Raw genomic sequence first — 17,114 nt, 5'->3', positions numbered from 1 at the left:
AGAAGAACATTCGACGATTGGTGCTCTGACTACATACGCAAGTACCCAGTGGAGGAAGAGAGGAGGTCAACGCGCTTCCGTCAGCCTGAGGAAGGACCGTTTCAGCCTCTCCTAAGGCAACCCTCTCTTGGAAGTATGATTCCACCTCCCCATACTAGACCTACATTTGAGGGAATAGATGACCGGGGAAGGCCCTTACCCCGGCCTTCCAAGGACTATGTGCTACCTCCATTCATCAGACCTGATGAACAACACAGGAGCTCCCTTTCACGGGGTGCACGAGCTAGGAGTCTTTCCCCACGGCTCGAACGAAGTAGAAGTCTCTCTCCACAGCGTGGGCGACGTAGGAGCCCATCCTCCCGGAGTGAACATCATAGAAGCTCATCTTCACGGCCTGAACAATCCCCATCTTCGCGTGAGAGGGTCAGAAAGGAAGTGAGAGAGGTTCCACGAAGGAGTGGAAGAGTAAAAACACAGGTAGAGAGAATAGTACGTGGAAGAGATGGACAGGAAATAATGAGGGAAAGTGAAATTATACGATCATTGACCCCAAAGGAGATTCGAGATATACGAAGGGATTACAGTCGGTGGCCCGATGAACGCATCCTCACCTGGCTGGTGCGATGTTGGGACCAGGGGGCCAGTAGTCATGTGCTGGAAGGTCATGAAGCACAACAATTGGGATCTCTTGCCCGAGACCGTGAAATAGAACAGGAAATGGGACAGGGGGAGATGGCATCCAGTCTCTGGACCCGAATCCTCCGTGCCGTGAGGGCAAGATACCCATTTAAAGAGTATTTGGTGAGTGCTCCGAGAGAGTGGAATACTGCAGAAGAAGGCATCCAGTATCTGCGGGAACTGGCCATGCTGGAGATTATATACTCCGATCCAAATTACTATGACATCTTGGTCCCAGAGAAGATGCCATGCACACAGCCGATGTGGGATAAGGTGATGAATGGGGCCCCTAAGTCTTATATGCCATGTCTGATATCTGCATACCCTCTAAGTATGGACGAGAATGAGATACACGTTGACAGAATGTGTCACTGGATACGGAGAATATCAGAAACCATGAGAGTCCCCTCTAACTACCAGCATTCGTCCCTCTACAGTGGGGAAAGGGTAGGGAGGAATCCTAGACGCTCTGTGTATGAAGAAGAACCTAGAGGCAAAGGTTCCAGAGGTCACAAAGAAAGGTCTCGTTCTCATTCTCATTCAAGTTCCTGTTCCCGTTCTCGGTCCCGTTCCCGTTCTTGGTCACCTCATGCAGCACGAGGGAGAACTAGAGGCCACCAGAGGAATACTAGACGCTCTGTATATGAAGAAGAACCTAGACACAGACGTTCTAGAGGTCGCAAAGAAAGGTCTCGTTCTTATTCTCGTTCCAGTTCTCGTTCTCATTCCCGCTCCCGTTCTCGGTCATCTCATGCAGCACGAGAGAAAACTGGAAGCCCCAGGAGTAAGACACAGAGTGAGCGTGGTTTCTTGTGGGCCCTTCTGCGCGAACTAGGGGAAAACATGAAAAAATGGCACGGTGAACCCACCTCTAAACTTAAAGCCCGAGTGCAAGAATTAAAACGGAAAGTAGCTGGCAAGAAAGCTGTCCACATAGTTGAAGCAAAGACCCCGGAAAAGAAACATCGATCTCCGAGACGCAAAAGAAACAACTCCCCCCATGCTGATGAAGGAGCCTCTGACAGAGCATCGCACACGTCAGATGGAGAATGCTCCGACCAGGAACAACAATAGAGGGGCCCTGCCTCCTGCCAGGAGGAGGAGAGGGACGAGGATGATAATCGGGTTTATTGGGCTGTGTGGGTTCGATGGCCTGGCACATCGGATCCTCAGAAATATCGAGCTTTGGTAGATACTGGTGCCCAATGTACATTAATGCCATCAGAACATGAGAGTACAGAGACTGTGTCTATTTCTGGAGTAACCGGAGGGTCTCAGGACCTGTCGGTGGTAGAGGCTGACATGAGCCTAACAGGAGACCAATGGGAAAAGCATTCCATTGTGACAGGACCAGAAGCCCCTAGCATTCTTGGTATGGACTATTTAAAAAGAGGACACTTTAAGGACCCGAAGGGGTACCGGTGGGCTTTTGGTGTAGCTACAGTGATTGAAGGAGAGTCTAAACAGTTGTCTACTCTCCCTGGTCTCTCAGAAGACCCTTCTGCTGTGGGATTACTCCGAGTCAATGATCAAGAAGTACCGATGGCCACTGCAACTGTACATAGGCGACAGTATCGTACAAACCGAGATGCTGTGATTCCCATCCATAAAATGATCAGGAAGCTGGAGAGCCAAGGGGTGGTCAGCAGAACACACTCACCCTTCAACAGCCCTATCTGGCCTGTACGTAAATCAGATGGAGAATGGAGACTGACTGTGGACTATCGTGGCTTGAATGAAGTTACGCCACCGTTGAGTGCTGCTGTGCCAGATATGTTGGAGCTCCAGTATGAGTTGGAGTCCAAAGCAGCAAAGTGGTATGCCACTATTGACATTGCTAATGCATTCTTCTCCATTCCTCTGGCTCCAGAGTGCAGGCCACAGTTTGCTTTCACCTGGAGGGGCGTGCAGTACACCTGGAACCGATTGCCCCAGGGGTGGAAACACAGTCCAACCATTTGTCATGGGCTGATCCAGGCCACATTGGAGAAGGGTGAGGCCCCAGAACACATCCAGTATATTGATGATGTCATTGTATGGGGAGACACAGCAGAAGAAGTTTTCGGAAAAGGACGAAAGATTATTCAGATTCTCCTCAAAGCCGGTTTTGCCATCAAAAAGAGCAAGGTCAAGGGACCTGCCAGAGAGATTCAGTTCCTTGGGGTGAAATGGCAAGATGGACGTCGCCAGATTCCAACCGATGTCATCAATAAGATTGTAGCAATGGCTCCACCGACCAACAAGAAAGAGACCCAAGCGTTTCTGGGAGCCATAGGCTTCTGGCGAATGCACATCCCAGAGTACAGCCAGATCGTGAGCCCTCTCTATTTTGTGACCCGTAAAAAGAACATTTTCCAATGGGGTCCTGAACAACAACAGGCTTTCAAGCAGATCAAACAAGAAATCGCACATGCCGTGGCTCTTGGACCAGTCAGGACGGGACCAGATGTGAAGAATGTACTTTATTCCACAGCTGGAGATAAAGGTCCCTCCTGGAGCCTCTGGCAAAAGGTGCCTGGTGAGACACGAGGGCGACCACTTGGTTTCTGGAGCCGAAGCTACAGAGGCTCTGAGGCCAATTACACCCCTATGGAGAAGGAAATCTTAGCGGCGTATGAAGGCATACGAGCAGCCTCAGAAGTCATCGGTACCGAAGCACAGCTTTTCCTGGCACCCCGACTACCGGTGCTAAGCTGGATGTTCAAAGGAAAAGTGCCCCCTACACACCATGCCACCGATGCCACGTGGAGCAAGTGGATTGCTTTGATTACACAACGTGTTCGAATTGGGAGCTCGAATCGCCCTGGAATTCTAGAAGTTATAACCAATTGGCCTGAAGGTGGGGACTTCAGCCTGGCAGATGAAGAAGAGGAAGAGTCAGTGAGTCGAGCTGAAGAAGCTCCACCATATAATCAGCTGCCAGATGAAGAGATGCGCTACGCACTTTTCACTGATGGTTCTTGCCGTATCGTAGGGAGGAGCCGGAAGTGGAGAGCAGCTGTGTGGAATCCCACCCAACGGGTGGCAGAAGCCACTGAGGGGAAAGGCGAATCGAGTCAGTTCGCAGAACTCAAAGCTGTCCAATTGGCCCTAGACATTGCAGAAAGAGAAGGATGGCCAAGGCTTTACTTGTACACCGACTCATGGATGATAACAAATGCTCTCTGGGGATGGCTAGATCGGTGGGAGAAGATGAATTGGAGGCGTAGAGGGAAGCCCATCTGGGCTGCAGATCTGTGGCAAGACATTGCTGCCAGAGTAAAGAAATTGAATGTGAGAGTCCGCCATGTAGATGCCCATGTGCCCAAAAGTCAAGCTAATGAGGAACATGATAATAACAGACAGGCAGACCGAGCTGCACAGATTGAGGTGTCACAAGTAGACCTCGATTGGCAGCAAAAGGGAGAATTGTTCCTAGCTCAATGGGCCCATGATGCTTCAGGCCATCAAGGCCGGGACGCAACCTATAAATGGGCACGAGACCGAGGGGTGGATTTAACTATGGACACTATTTCCCAGGTTATCCGCGATTGTGAAACCTGTGCTGCCATTAAGCAGGCAAAAAGATTGAAGCCCCTTTGGTATGGTGGACGCTGGGACAAGTATAAATACGGAGAGGCCTGGCAGGTTGACTACATCACATTGCCACAGACTAGCCAAGGTAAGCGCTATGTGCTTACCATGGTTGAAGCGACCACCGGATGGTTGGAGACATATTCAGTACCACATGCAACAGCCCGGAATACTATCTTGGGCCTTGAGAAACAGGTCTTGTGGAGGCATGGCACTCCAGATCGCATTGAGTCAGATAATGGGACTCATTTCAAGAACAATCTAGTGGCCACTTGGGCACGGGAGCATGGTATTGAATGGGTATATCACATTCCATATCATGCACCTGCTGCTGGAAAGGTTGAAAGGTGCAATGGACTGTTAAAAACAACTCTGAAGGCACTAGGTGGAGGAACCTTCAAGAACTGGGATAAGCATTTAGCCAAGGCCACCTGGCTGGTTAACACCAGAGGCTCTGTCAATCGAGCTGGTCCTGCCCAAGCAGAATCCCTCCACACGGTAGATGGAGACAAAGTTCCAGCGATTCACTTGAGAGGCATGTTAGGGAAATCTGTCTGGATTACCCCTCCCTCGGGCCAAGACAAACCCATTCGTGGGATTGTTTTTGCCCAAGGGTCCGGAAACACCTGGTGGGTAATGAGGAAAGATGGTGAGATCCAGTGTGTGCCCCAAGGCAATCTAGCCTTGGGGAAGAACTAATGTTGTGCTTTGAGTTGTGTTTTGCAGGAAACCAGACACGAGATGAGAAAAACCCAAACAAAGCCGGTACTGGTATCCCATGATGTCCAACGATAAGGCAGCCCTAAACTGTGGACTAGGCCTCAACTTGGAACTGTGACTCTAACCAAAAGGCAATGGACTAAAGCTGAACTGATGCTGGTGTTGATCCTTGATGACAAGACATCTGCCTTGAAGGACTGCATATGGACTATATATATATATATATGTGGGGGGGGGATATAAGCAAATGCAATAATACGAAGATTGCGTGGAAAGACCAGTGTGGAATAAGGGGTGGAGAATGTAATGGTTTGACCCATGGCTTCCCCAGTAACCATTGTATCTAAGGAAGTTACAAGTATTCCACACGTGTCTTCCACGTAGCAGTGGGGGAGTGGTTTTTGTTCTGCTTCCCTTCCTTGGCTGAGGAGTTGGAGGGAGGTGGTGGAAGTCTGGTCCCTCTGGTCCCTGGTGTTTCTCCTGTCCTGGGTGAGATTGTTTCATTCTTGTTCCCCTTCCTTGAGGTTTCTAATTGTGTTTGTTTTGATTCATTCGGTTTCTTTGGGTTGGGTTGGTGTCTTCCCTATTTTCCAGCTAATCAATCCCCTTTTTCTCCCTTCCCCTCTCCCCTGGGGAGTGGGATCCTAAGTATTGTGTATACAGTGTGGTTTGTAAATGTTAGTAAATATAATTTATTCTTTTTATTCAGTTCAGTCTCTTTAGAGTGCGTTTCTTTTCAGTTTTTTTTTCTTTCCTTTGCTGGGAAGGTTCTGGGGGGAGAAGGGGGGCCAGTCCAGGGTTGGCAACAGCTAGGCCAAACCTGCGACAAAGTTGTACGCAGTTAAAAGGAGAGCAAAGTATTCAGAAAACTCATCTGAAAGATGAAACATGCTGTGCCTGACCAGATTTTATGCCTTTTTTAATCTTAGGCTTAGTCATGAAACCAATGACTGATATATTTTGTCAATATTTCCTCCTCTAAAAGACCCTTCAGGAAAAGGTTCATTAAAAAAGCATGGACTAGGTTGTATTAATTGTGCTGTGTTCTCACTGCACTGCAAGAGTTTTTTGAAACAACATCTAGAAATTCACAGGCTGAATTATGTTATTCTTATTGTCTTGTTTCATGTCATTCAGTGCAGATGAACACAAGTTTCTTGAGTGATTCAAACTGTGTTTGGATGCAGAAAATATATCAGACTGCAGGAGAAATTTTGCAAAATATGTATTGGTACATTACATGTTTTGGGTTTTTGTTTAAGTGGAGTCAAAAGTAAGTTAAGGTGGTTCTTGAGAATTTTGTAGAGCTACTTCTCTACAACCTCTCTAAGAATCTTTTAAGTTTCCTGCAGAAAAAAAAAACAAAGATCAGGATAAGAACTAAGTGTTTCTAAGGAGTAAAACTGATATCAGACAGAAGACCTATGTCTGTGTTTTTAGCAGTAACAAAACCACTCTTCAAAATGAAGGTTAAATTACTTAATCAAGTAAATGAAATGAGCCAAAATAGCTTGACTATCTAATCACACAGAAAAAGGATTTGATTTTCCCTTTAAAGAAATTTTGGGAGTGTTAGAAATGTTGTCATCTTCCCACTTGCAAACTAAAGAACTTTTTTATTATAGTTACAGATACAGGGAAACACAGGAAGGCAATGAATTTTTTTCAGGATTATTATGATTTAGGACATCAACAGAAAGATAAGTCCAAAAAAATTGTTCTCTCCTGCCTGAAAGCCAGTAAATAAGAAAGGTATAAATGCCTTGCAAAATAAAGAAATAGAAATAATCAAATAAATGTAAACAGCTAATGAGAAAATTATGCTGGAAAAATGCATTCCATTGATTTTTAATGTTTCTTGTTAATTCTCTAGAAATTTTAGTTTAGAGAGGTCATAGAATCATAGAATAATTTAGGTTAGAAAAGACCTTTAAGATGATTGAGTCCAACTTGAAATCTAACACTTCCTAGTCTGCCACTAAACCCTGTCCTAACTGTAAATGAAATCATATCTACAGGAAGAAAAGAACATAAAAAAAGGAAAAAAAAAGTGTAGGCTAGTGTAGACAAAGCATATACAAAGGTAACATAAATCTGTAAATTTATATGGAAAAAAGTATTACCAGGAAATCAGTAAGGTAAAGAGCTCCTTAAATGTATGCAAATGGAAAAGGAAATAACACAGGAATTTCATGGTAGTTAAGAAATAGCAAAGTAAGTATGAAACTGAAAATGGGGAAGGAAAGGAATAACAATGAAGATGAAAAAGATAAGTGAATTTGTCACACAAGAACAAAGTTACACTTGGTAGACTATTGAAGTACTTTAGAGGAATGGAGGGCAAACATCCCTAATCCACATTTCTGAAATGCCGACAGGTGCTGAGGCTGTTGAAGTGTTGGCAGAGGGGACAAAGGTGACAACTGCCACTCCTCAGACCCACATTAATGGCTCTGTGAGCACAGAGCCAGATGGAAGAACTGTTCCAGCTGCACACAGCCCAGGGGCCATTGCGGCTGAGCCCAGCACCACGACACCTCATTCCCTCCTGGACACATCCTTTCTGTCTCCCTCCACGATGAGGGTGGTGGGCAGAGAAGAGAGGACAGAGACTGAGCCCACATTGCCAAATGGGGACTGGAGCTCCCTTGGGGTGTCTGCCAGGAGTGATGGGATTAGCACACCCATCTCAACAGGGTCTGACATCACTACCACCAGCATGGCCACAGTGAGTGGTGGTGCTTCCTCCATGCCTCCTGGTCCCAGATCAGCAGTGACTGGCCACTCCTCATCCTCTCTGGACACCTCTACAGCTGTGACTCCCAGTCCACAGCAAAGCAGCACCAGCAGCACCACTGAGGAGCACTTGGCCACCACATCCCACCCACCCATGGCACTCATATTCTCCACTCTATCCACTGCTGGCATTACAAGTGTGCCATTGGCTGCTAGGACAGCGGAGGACCTGACACACAGCCCAACTAGTCCCAGCCCAGTGGCCTCCACCTCCAGCATCTCTCGTGCCACAGATACCGTCGAGGCCAGTCATTCACCCACCCTGGGTGTCAGCACGGAGATATCAGCAGCTCGACCCAGCTCCACACCCTCCACACAGGGGCAGGCCATGGTGGAGGCAGGGACCACTTCATCTTCCATGGGGAGCCTCTCCCCTGGCATGGCTTCCGTGACTACCCATGTAACAACTCCTCCCGGTGACAGTCCCACCATGAGCCAGGGGAGGCAAACGTCGACTGAGCCCAATGTCAAGACTGCCCATTCCCTCCCAGCCACATCCCTGGTGTCCCTCCCCATGGTGAATGGAGAAGGGAGGACGAAGACTACACCCATGAGGCCAACTTGGGAAGGGACCTCCCCTGGGATGTCTGCTGGAAGTGATGGGGTGAGCCCAGCCACCCCAACAGGGTCTGACATCACTGCCACCAGCATGGCCACAGTGAGTGGTGGTGCTTCCTCCATGCCTCTTAGTCCCACCTCAGCAGTGACCAGCCACTCCTCATTCTCTCCTGATGACTCCCCAGCTATGACTCCCAGCCCACAGCAAAGCAGCACCAGCATCACCACTGAGGAGCACTTGGCCACCACATCCCAACTACCCATGGCACTCGTATTCTCCACTCTATCCACTGCTGGCATTACAAGTGTGCCACTGGCTGCTGGGAGAGCAGAGGACCTGACACACAGTCCAACTAGTCCCAGCCCAGTGGCCTCCACCTCTGGCATCTCTCGTGCCACAGATATCATCGAGGCCAGTCGTTCATCCACCCTGGGTGTCAGCATAGAGATATCAGCAGCTCAACCCAGCTCCACATCCTCCACACAGGGGCAGGCCATGGTGGAGGCAGGGACCACTTCATCTTCCATGGGGAGCCTCTCCCCTGGCATGGCTTCCGTGACTACCCATGCAACAACTCCTCCTGGTGACAGTCCCACCATGAGCCAGGGGAGGCAAACGTCGACTGAGCCCAATGTCAAGACTGCCCATTCCCTCCCAGCCACATCCCTGGTGTCCCTCCCCATGGTGGATGGAGAAGGGAGGACGGAGACTACACCCACGAGGCCAACTTGGGAAGGGACCTCCCCTGGGGTGTCTGCTGGAAGTGATGGGGTGAGCCCGGCCATCCCAACAGGGATCACTGCCACCAGCATGGACATGGTGAGTGGAAGTGCTTCTTCCCTGCCTCTTAGTCCCACCTCAGCAGGGACCAGCCACTCTTCATCCTCTCCTGATGACTCCCCAGCTGTGACTCCCAGCCCACAGCAAAGCAGCACCAGCATCACCACTGAGGAGCACTTGGCCACCACAACCCACGAACCCACAGCTCTCATGTTCTCCAGTCTGTCCACTGCTGGCATTACGAGTGCGCAGTTGGCTGTGACAGCAGTGGATGTGACAGACAGCCCAGCTGCCAGCACAAATAGCACCAATCCAGAAGTTTCTATTTCGAGCCCATCTCCCACCTCAGGTATTACCAAGGCCAGCCTTTCCTCCACCCTGGGCAGCAACACGGAGACATCAGCAGCTCAGCCCACCTCTGCACCTGCCACAGTGGAGCCAGAGACCGCTTTGCCTTCCATGTGGAGCCCCTTTCCTTCCACAACCATGGCCTCCATAGCTTCCAGTGCCACAACTCCTCCTGGAGAAGGGGAAAGTCTCACCACGAACCAGGGGAGCAGAATGACAGCTGAGCCCAGTGCTGAGCCCTCCCATTCACTCCCTGCTACATCCTTGGTAACCCCATCCATGACAAACTTCAGTATATCAACATCTGTTAATCCTTCTGTTACTGAAACTTGCTGTGAGTATTTTAAGACATGATACTAAATTTTATTTTCTCTGGTTTTCTAAGGATTGAGTACAATTTTATTTTTGCTATTTTTGGTTGGAATTTGAACCTTTGACAATGTCTTTTTTAAATTGGGAATTTAATCCAGGAATCCCTGCATCAACATATTTTTCTCAAGGCTGCAGCTCCTGTCTGCAGTTGGTTTTTGAAATGGCACACCTTGTGTTTATGCAGTGTGGTGTGCCACTGACGTAAAATGTTATATAGTTATGCTTCATAGGTCAAGTTATGTTAGTGGGAAGTTTTATTGGCTTTTATTTGATTTTCAAAACTCCCTTTCATGGAATACTAGAGGCAGTTCCTTCACTGGGAGAGTTCAATTGAATTTATTTGTGCTAACTTGGTTCCTGTTTGTTTCAATACTAATTCTCTTCTAGCATATTTAATTTTTTGCCAACGGGCTATCTACCGACTTCAAAGAATATGCAGTAATGAATCTTTCATCATTTTTAATGGATAAAAAAGTAAAGCAAAGATGGAAAGGAGAAAGCAGTCTCTTTGTATTCTGCACAGCCAAAAAAAAAAATTAGTGACATGATCTTAATTTTTAGTGCGTAATAGTATTCTAGTTGTACAAATCCAATGGGTTAATCCTTCCCTGGGTTGCAGTCATAGTGCTTTCATGGAATTCAGTAGGAGATATGCACATCCATGGTAAGGTATAACTTGGTTCTTCACAAAGACTCGATGGCCAAGGGCAGACTAGTGATAAGTGGTGTCCTCAGGGCTCTGTACTGGGACCAGTACGGTTTAACATCTTTGTGGGTGACAGGCAGTGGGATCAAGGGCACCATCGGCAAATTTGGTGGTGACACCAAACTGTGTAGGGCAGTCAAAAGCTGGAAGGAAGGAAGGGGGAGCATCCAGAGGGACCTGCACAGGCTTCAGAGTTGGGCCTGTGTGAACCTCGTGAAGTCCAACGCAAAGTCCTGCCCATGAGTTGGGACAATCCCAAGCACAGGTACAGGCTGGGTATGAATGGATTGAGAGCAGCCCTGCTTGGGGCTGTGAATTGACAAGAAGCTCATCATGCCCTAGCTATGTGTTCTGGCAGCCCAGAAAGACAAATGTATCTTGGGCTGCATAGAAACCAGTGTGGGCAGAAGGGCAAGGAAGGGGATTCTGCCCCTCTGCTTTCATGAGATCCCACCCGCAGAGCTGCCCCCAGCCTTTGGGTCCCCAGCACAGGAAGAACATGGACCTGTTGGAGCTGGTCCAGAGGAAGCAATTAAGATGATCAGAGCGATGGAGCATCTCTGCTATGGAGACAGGCTGAGAGAGTCAGGATTGTTCATCCTGGAGAAGGCTCTGGGGAGACCTTAGAGTCCCTTCCAGTACTTAAAGAGGACCTACAAGAGGGGCTTGGTACAAGGGCATGTAGTGACAGGACAAATGAGAGTGGCTTTATAATGAAAAATGGTAAGGTTAGAGTAAATAATAGGAAGATAGTCTTCTCAGTGAGGCTGGTGAGCCATTGGAACTGGTTGCCCAGAGAAGCTGTGGATGCCCCATCCCTGGAAGTGTTCAAGGCCAGGCTGGATGGAGCCCTGAGCAACCTGGTCTGGTGGAAAGAGTCCCTGTTCATGACAGAGGGGTTGGAACTACGTGATTTTTAAGGTCCCTTCCAATCCATTCTATGATTCTGTAATAGGATTCTATGTTTCATATCTTTGTAAAAACATTAGAGAAACTTTGATTTTTCTTTAGACAATCAGTTTTGTATTAATGTTTTATTCTGTAAAGCCTCACAGACTCTAAGTAGGTGTTTCACAGGAATTATCTGTTTGTTTTTTAGCTCCTATCACTCTGTCCATCCAGCTGGAGAACGTGACCAGTACAATGATACAGTTCAGCTGGAAACCTCAAGGTGGCAGAAGAGACAGTCCTTACACAGTGAGTCTACTGGGAGAATCAGGAGAGATGAAGAGAATCCTGAATGAAACAAGGACTGCATTTGAAAATCTGATTTCCGATCATAAATACCAAATATCCGTGGATGTTTCAACTTGCTCTCAGAATGTCAGCACCTCCTTGACTGTTCAGACAGGTAGTTCCTCAGGAATCTTTTCTTTTTCTCTTGGCAAACTAACGCATTCATGGCCTCAAAATGAAATCTTTTTTTCCCTGAGCACCTACCTGAGCGTGAACAGGCAAAAGGAGGCCAAACTTTCAGACATTTAAAGTCAGCCTGCAAATTGTTCATGGGGCTAAGATCTAAAGCCTCATTTGTCCTCCTGTCAGATTCAAAACTTTACTGAACTAGAATGACAGTGGTTTGATGTTCTAGTTTCTTGCAGCTCCATGCATTTTACTTCCAAAGCCTTACTTAGCTGAGGAAAAATTTTAAAATAGTAACTGTATTTTGTCTGTTTATTGTCTTTCATACCTCCACAGCTGCTGAAGTCTACAGTGGGACCACCAGGATTACCAATGAAGAGTTCAAGCCTGAATATCAGAACAAATCAAGTAGAGAATTTCAGGAGTTTGAAACTAAATTCATTGCAGAGGTATTTTGCTTAGGAATTCTAAACTAAAATTATTTTTTTGCTAAGTTCTTCCTAATGTAAAAAATCATGAGGATCTGGGTATGAATAATCTTAAATATGGGAAAGGAAACATGGTTAGAAATGAGGCAGTACTAACTAAGGTCTTACTTTTCATTTATATTGTTGTCCTCTGAGGCCCTGGTTTTACTGAAATTCTGTCTGGGAGTTACACATATTCCTCTACTATGAGACATTCTTCCAAATTAATTGTGGCCAGTATATTGTCTAAGAATTCTCTTGCTATAGGAGAAAAGCAGTTAATAAACTAAACCTTTTACCTTGCAGATAACAAAACATCTGCGACAGGAGATACAAGAATTAAAAAATGAAACAAAAATGCGTATTGTAATTAATAGCCTTAAGAATGGCAGCGTGATTGTGCTCTTTGATGTCGTGTTTGATGTAGGACACAATCTAACACAACCAGAGATTTCACGTGCTTTTACAGAGGCCCTTAACATGAGCACAGAATTTGATATCGACCTTCAAAAGACTGTTATAGAAGGTATGAATTTGTTCACCATCGTGAATTCAAGCACTGATGGGAACATCCAGTGAAATGGGATTTGGCTGGGGAAAACTAATTGCAAACAGTATTCTGTTTATCTTTTTCCAATGCTGACTTAAAACATCCTTCTTTTTCTGTTTTGTTTAACTTCATTGTAGCAAGGAATAGCTGCCAACCAGGACTATATAACTGTTCCCCACATGCTGCCTGCACTGCTAAAGGAGCCACCTATTCCTGCCAATGCAACGAAGGGTTCACAGACACCAGTCCCCAAGTTCCAGGGAGAGTCTGCCAGCAGGATTTGCCTTCACGTAACTGCTTTATATAAATTAAAAAAAAAACCCAACCCAAACCCCAAACCAAACCTTAAAAATTTGCATGTAAGGTCTTTTCCCTCCCCTGATCCTCTTTAGGTAATAGTTCGTTGTGTTTACTTCCACTGCCGGGTGATGGATTGGATTTTATGTGAGAATGGGTACCACTATAGTTAACTATAGCTAACTATTTAAGCAAATAACAGAGGCATATTTTCTGGGTTGTTGTGTTTTTTTTTGTTGTTTTCTTTTTTTTTATGTTTGGTTTGGTTTTTTGAAAGCTGTTTATGTAAAAAAATGTCATAAGCTTGGTAAACTTTAAGATAAATTCTACTCACTGCCTCCAAATTTCTGTTTTACAGAACAGACAACTCCAGTCACCCCACAAAATGAAACAACTGGATCTACAGAACTGACAACTCCAGTCCTCTCAGAAAATGAAACAACTGGAATTACAGAACTGACAACTCCAGTTGCTCCACAAAATAAAACAACTGGAATTACAGAAATGACAAGTACAGTCCCTCCACAAAACCACACAACTGGAGTTACAGAACAGACAACTCCAAGTCCTCCACAAAATCACACAACTGGATTTACAGGATCAACATCTAATTCCATTTTCACTACCACATTTACATCAGTACCTTCCAGTAAGTAAATATTTTATACTGAATTGTAACAAGAATTATCCAATCAGATAAAATATTCTTGTTCATCAGTTGTATCAGCTGTGAGGTAAAATCCCAGGTTATAACTTCAGAAAGGGAAATTTGATAGAACAACTGAAAATGCATAATTATACAAATATCAATCAAGGCAGTTTCTGTACCTTGATACAGCTCTCCTGGGACACTGGGTGCCTGCCTACACTGACAAACCACAGTGACAGGTGGTTTTTGCTGTTTCTAGCTAACATTTCTAAAATGTGTTTTAAATTTCAGCCCTGTCTGATCAGCCATCAACTGACAACAGTTACTCCTGGAGAGTAGCAGTGATTGTCCTTGGAGTTTTACTTGGAGTTGCATTAGTGCTGATTCTTCTGGCAATATTGTTTTTCATCTACATGAGAAAAAAGTCGGGTAAATACTTGGTTGAACCCACAGGACTCATGGGAAACTTTGTCTACAAGCACCTATAAACCATCAGTTTCATTTCCATATTTTGGGTAAGGCAGAAAAATAATATATTTGTCTTAAAATTCTATGTCAATTGTAATAACTTAGGATAATTCTTACCCTTTCCTTCCCAATGTCCATCACCAAATTCCTGAGCTCCTAACAACCTCCAGTGAATCATCCTTTTAGCAGGTATGGAGTGGGGAATTTTGCCCATAGTGATGGAGTGAGGAACAGAGAAATTGTTCATCCTGTCCCCCATAGGTTCTCCAATGACTCCTGCTCAGTGATAATGTAGAGACAGGATCCAAACTCCTCAATACTCTTCCTCTACAGCCACTGCAGAATGCTCTAGCATATGAAGGTTGGTCAGCAGTTGGAAGAAAACCAGGATGCATCTGGGTTATATGGACTTGCTACAAAAGTCTCTGGTGGAGCAGAAAATTGATCTGGAGGCTTCTGAATTCAAGGTTTCTTTACTTGTTGTGTTATGAAGAAACAGCTGCCTTTCTGTTACAAATGTAAACTATGCTAAATACAGATGTGGTTTAACAGCATAGCCTAAACATGCTACTATGTAGGGGAAGGGAGAGATTAGGTTAATTTGAGCCAAAATATTTTACTCATCTATTTTTGCCTGGCAAAAAAGGTTGGTTGGGCAAGGGTGTGTCAGATAGTGCAATTTTGCCTTACTCTTGGTAATCCCAAAGTAGATTCCAAAAGAAGCAAGCTGAAGGCTCCTGTGCATTGAACCAGACTTTGAGCTTTAAAGCAATAAGAAATGGCCTTTACCTGTTTTCACTGCTTTGAGCTGCAGTCCTGGTGAAGTCACTATCTCTCCTGTGGTGTAGATTTTCCTGCTTGGGGTGGGCTGAAAAAACAATATATTGCTGTATGTGTGTTCAGTAGGATTTATGTGTTTTATTTCCAGCCAGTTCTCCCCGTGTCTGAGTATTTTGTCAATATGTCTGTGCTTTGGCCCTGGCTCACACCCTCTGAACAGCTCAGGCCCTTTATTTTGGGGGATTATGTTGTGGTTAGTTGGCACAGGTTAGAGTAAGGAGGTGTCCAGGACTGTAGCACATCGTGGGACCTCAGCAGACAAAGGATCTCAGCAGAGTGTGGTGCACAAGCAGCTCTGCTCCCCTCCAGGTGCAGCCAGTGCTAAGTCTTTTACGCCTCCTTCTCTGTGCTACGGTGCAGCTCCCTGGAGAACCCTGAAAAGGACCCTGGTAAGCAGATGGGTGAAGCCATCTCATGTGCTGCCTCACTGCAAAAAGGCTGATTAGTTCAGGCTGAATCATCACCCTGGTGAGGGAAGTCCCCTCCAGCCTTTCTCCTCTGCCCTTGGCTTTGCAGCAGCATCACTGTGTGAGTCCAATGGGCTGTGTTGGTTGAGGAGGGAAGGTTGTGTGAGCACTTAGGGGGTCTTTGCATACAAAGTAGTATTGGTGGTTTATGTTCCTGTCTGGAATATTACTTTTATTTGCAGGGACCTATGAAACAGGGTCTTGCTTGCTTTGCTCTCCCTTGCTTTCCATGTAGCGACAACTTGGCTGTCCTTCTGCTCAGGTCTGGAATAGGGAGCCACAACTCACCTCACTGATGGAAAGTCAGTGTGAGTGGTATTTGTTAAATTTATTTTATGTGGGCTTTAAATATAGCTAGTTCTGGTGCTATATTCACTGCGTAGTCACTCGACAATGTATTCTGTCAGTAAATACAAGTCCTCCAGTGGGCTGTGTTGAAAATATAAGAGTGCTCTTGCTTATGTTAATACTGTTTTCTTTCTATTTTGAGGGATCTACTTTGAATAGCAAATTCTCATTGTCAATAAAACTTTCTGGTGTCCTTGTAAATAATGCTAATAAAGACCATGTACAGCGGGCTTGTACTGTGGAATCCTGAGACTATGGAATCCTGAGACTCATGTAAAATATATTTAAAAGTGGTATTTAAAATGATTTTCTCAAAAATGCTTTACAAATAAAACCTCTATTTTTACAACTGTACATTCCAAAGGAATCTGCTTTCTTATTTTTTTCATGCAATTTGTAGCCATTTCTACATGCATGAGGGGTGCGTGGCCAGTGCTGTCAACACCAGAGCTACTTAGTCCAGTATGACTACATAGAAGGATGATGACTGAGCTAGATTAAACAAGAGAATCTCTACATAATGAATATAGCCTTTCCCCCCCTTTTCTCACCAAAAATCCCCCTACCACCATACTGTGGTGTCTAGGCTGTGAGAACTCTGAAAAGGAGAGCAGGAGGAGCCAGATCTCCCTTTCCACAGGGGATCCCTTCCTCACTTCCAGGCAGCATTCACATGGGCTCCTCATGGATATTCCCCACTCAGAGAGAGGCAGGCTCAGCAAGTGGGACAGGGAAATAAATGGCTGAGGGTAAGATACTCAAAAGTATCTAGGTAGCTGGCTCCTGTTGATATCAGTGGGATTTAAGCAGCTCCCACATCTTTGTGGGTCAGGGTCTCAAGTGACTGAAGAAGGGCACTTTGCCTGTTTCAGACTCCCCATTTTTTTTTCCTGGAGCTGCTCTGGCTCCAAAAGAGAGGGAGGAGCTGGTGTCTGAACAGCAGAGATACACAAGTGTGGTTCCCTGGGGGTTGGATTCCTGCAGGCTCTGTATCCCACCACTGCAGTAACACACCTTCCCATTGCCATGGCATCCTCTGGCCATTCCATGATGTCAGCTTTTCTCCCACAGTGCTTCCGTTCTTGCCTTCTCCATCTCATCCTCTAAACCTGTTTGTGTAAGAAATGGGTAATG

At 45.8% G+C, this 17,114-nt stretch overlaps 1 protein-coding gene across 1 annotated transcript; it reads left to right on the top strand.

Annotated features, from left to right (window-relative positions):
- The first annotated feature begins 5,331 nt into the window (after positions 1–5,331).
- UMODL1 (uromodulin like 1) lies at positions 5,332–16,328 on the top strand. Its single transcript, XM_071566465.1, has 8 exons — positions 5,332–5,460; positions 7,350–9,788; positions 11,632–11,883; positions 12,231–12,343; positions 12,668–12,887; positions 13,049–13,201; positions 13,567–13,857; positions 14,149–16,328. Exons 2-8 carry the CDS (start codon positions 7,550–7,552, stop codon positions 14,343–14,345), a joined length of 3,465 nt encoding a protein of 1,154 aa, XP_071422566.1. The 5' UTR covers positions 5,332–5,460; positions 7,350–7,549; the 3' UTR covers positions 14,346–16,328.
- The last annotated feature ends 786 nt before the right edge of the window (positions 16,329–17,114 follow it).

This window comes from Pithys albifrons, chromosome 1 (genome assembly GCF_047495875.1).
Source record: "Pithys albifrons albifrons isolate INPA30051 chromosome 1, PitAlb_v1, whole genome shotgun sequence".
NCBI lineage: Eukaryota > Metazoa > Chordata > Aves > Passeriformes > Thamnophilidae > Pithys > Pithys albifrons.
This window is presented reverse-complemented; position numbering and strand designations above follow the sequence as displayed.

Coding starts and splice junctions, on each gene's coding strand:
- UMODL1 (XM_071566465.1), top strand. CDS start 7,550: ATGAGGGTGGTGGGCAGAGAAGAGAGGACAGAGACTGAGCCCACATTG. Junction 12,888..13,048: donor TCAAAAGACTGTTATAGAAG/GTATGAATTTGT, acceptor ACTTCATTGTAG/CAAGGAATAGCTGCCAACCA. Junction 13,202..13,566: donor CCAGCAGGATTTGCCTTCAC/GTAACTGCTTTA, acceptor TCTGTTTTACAG/AACAGACAACTCCAGTCACC.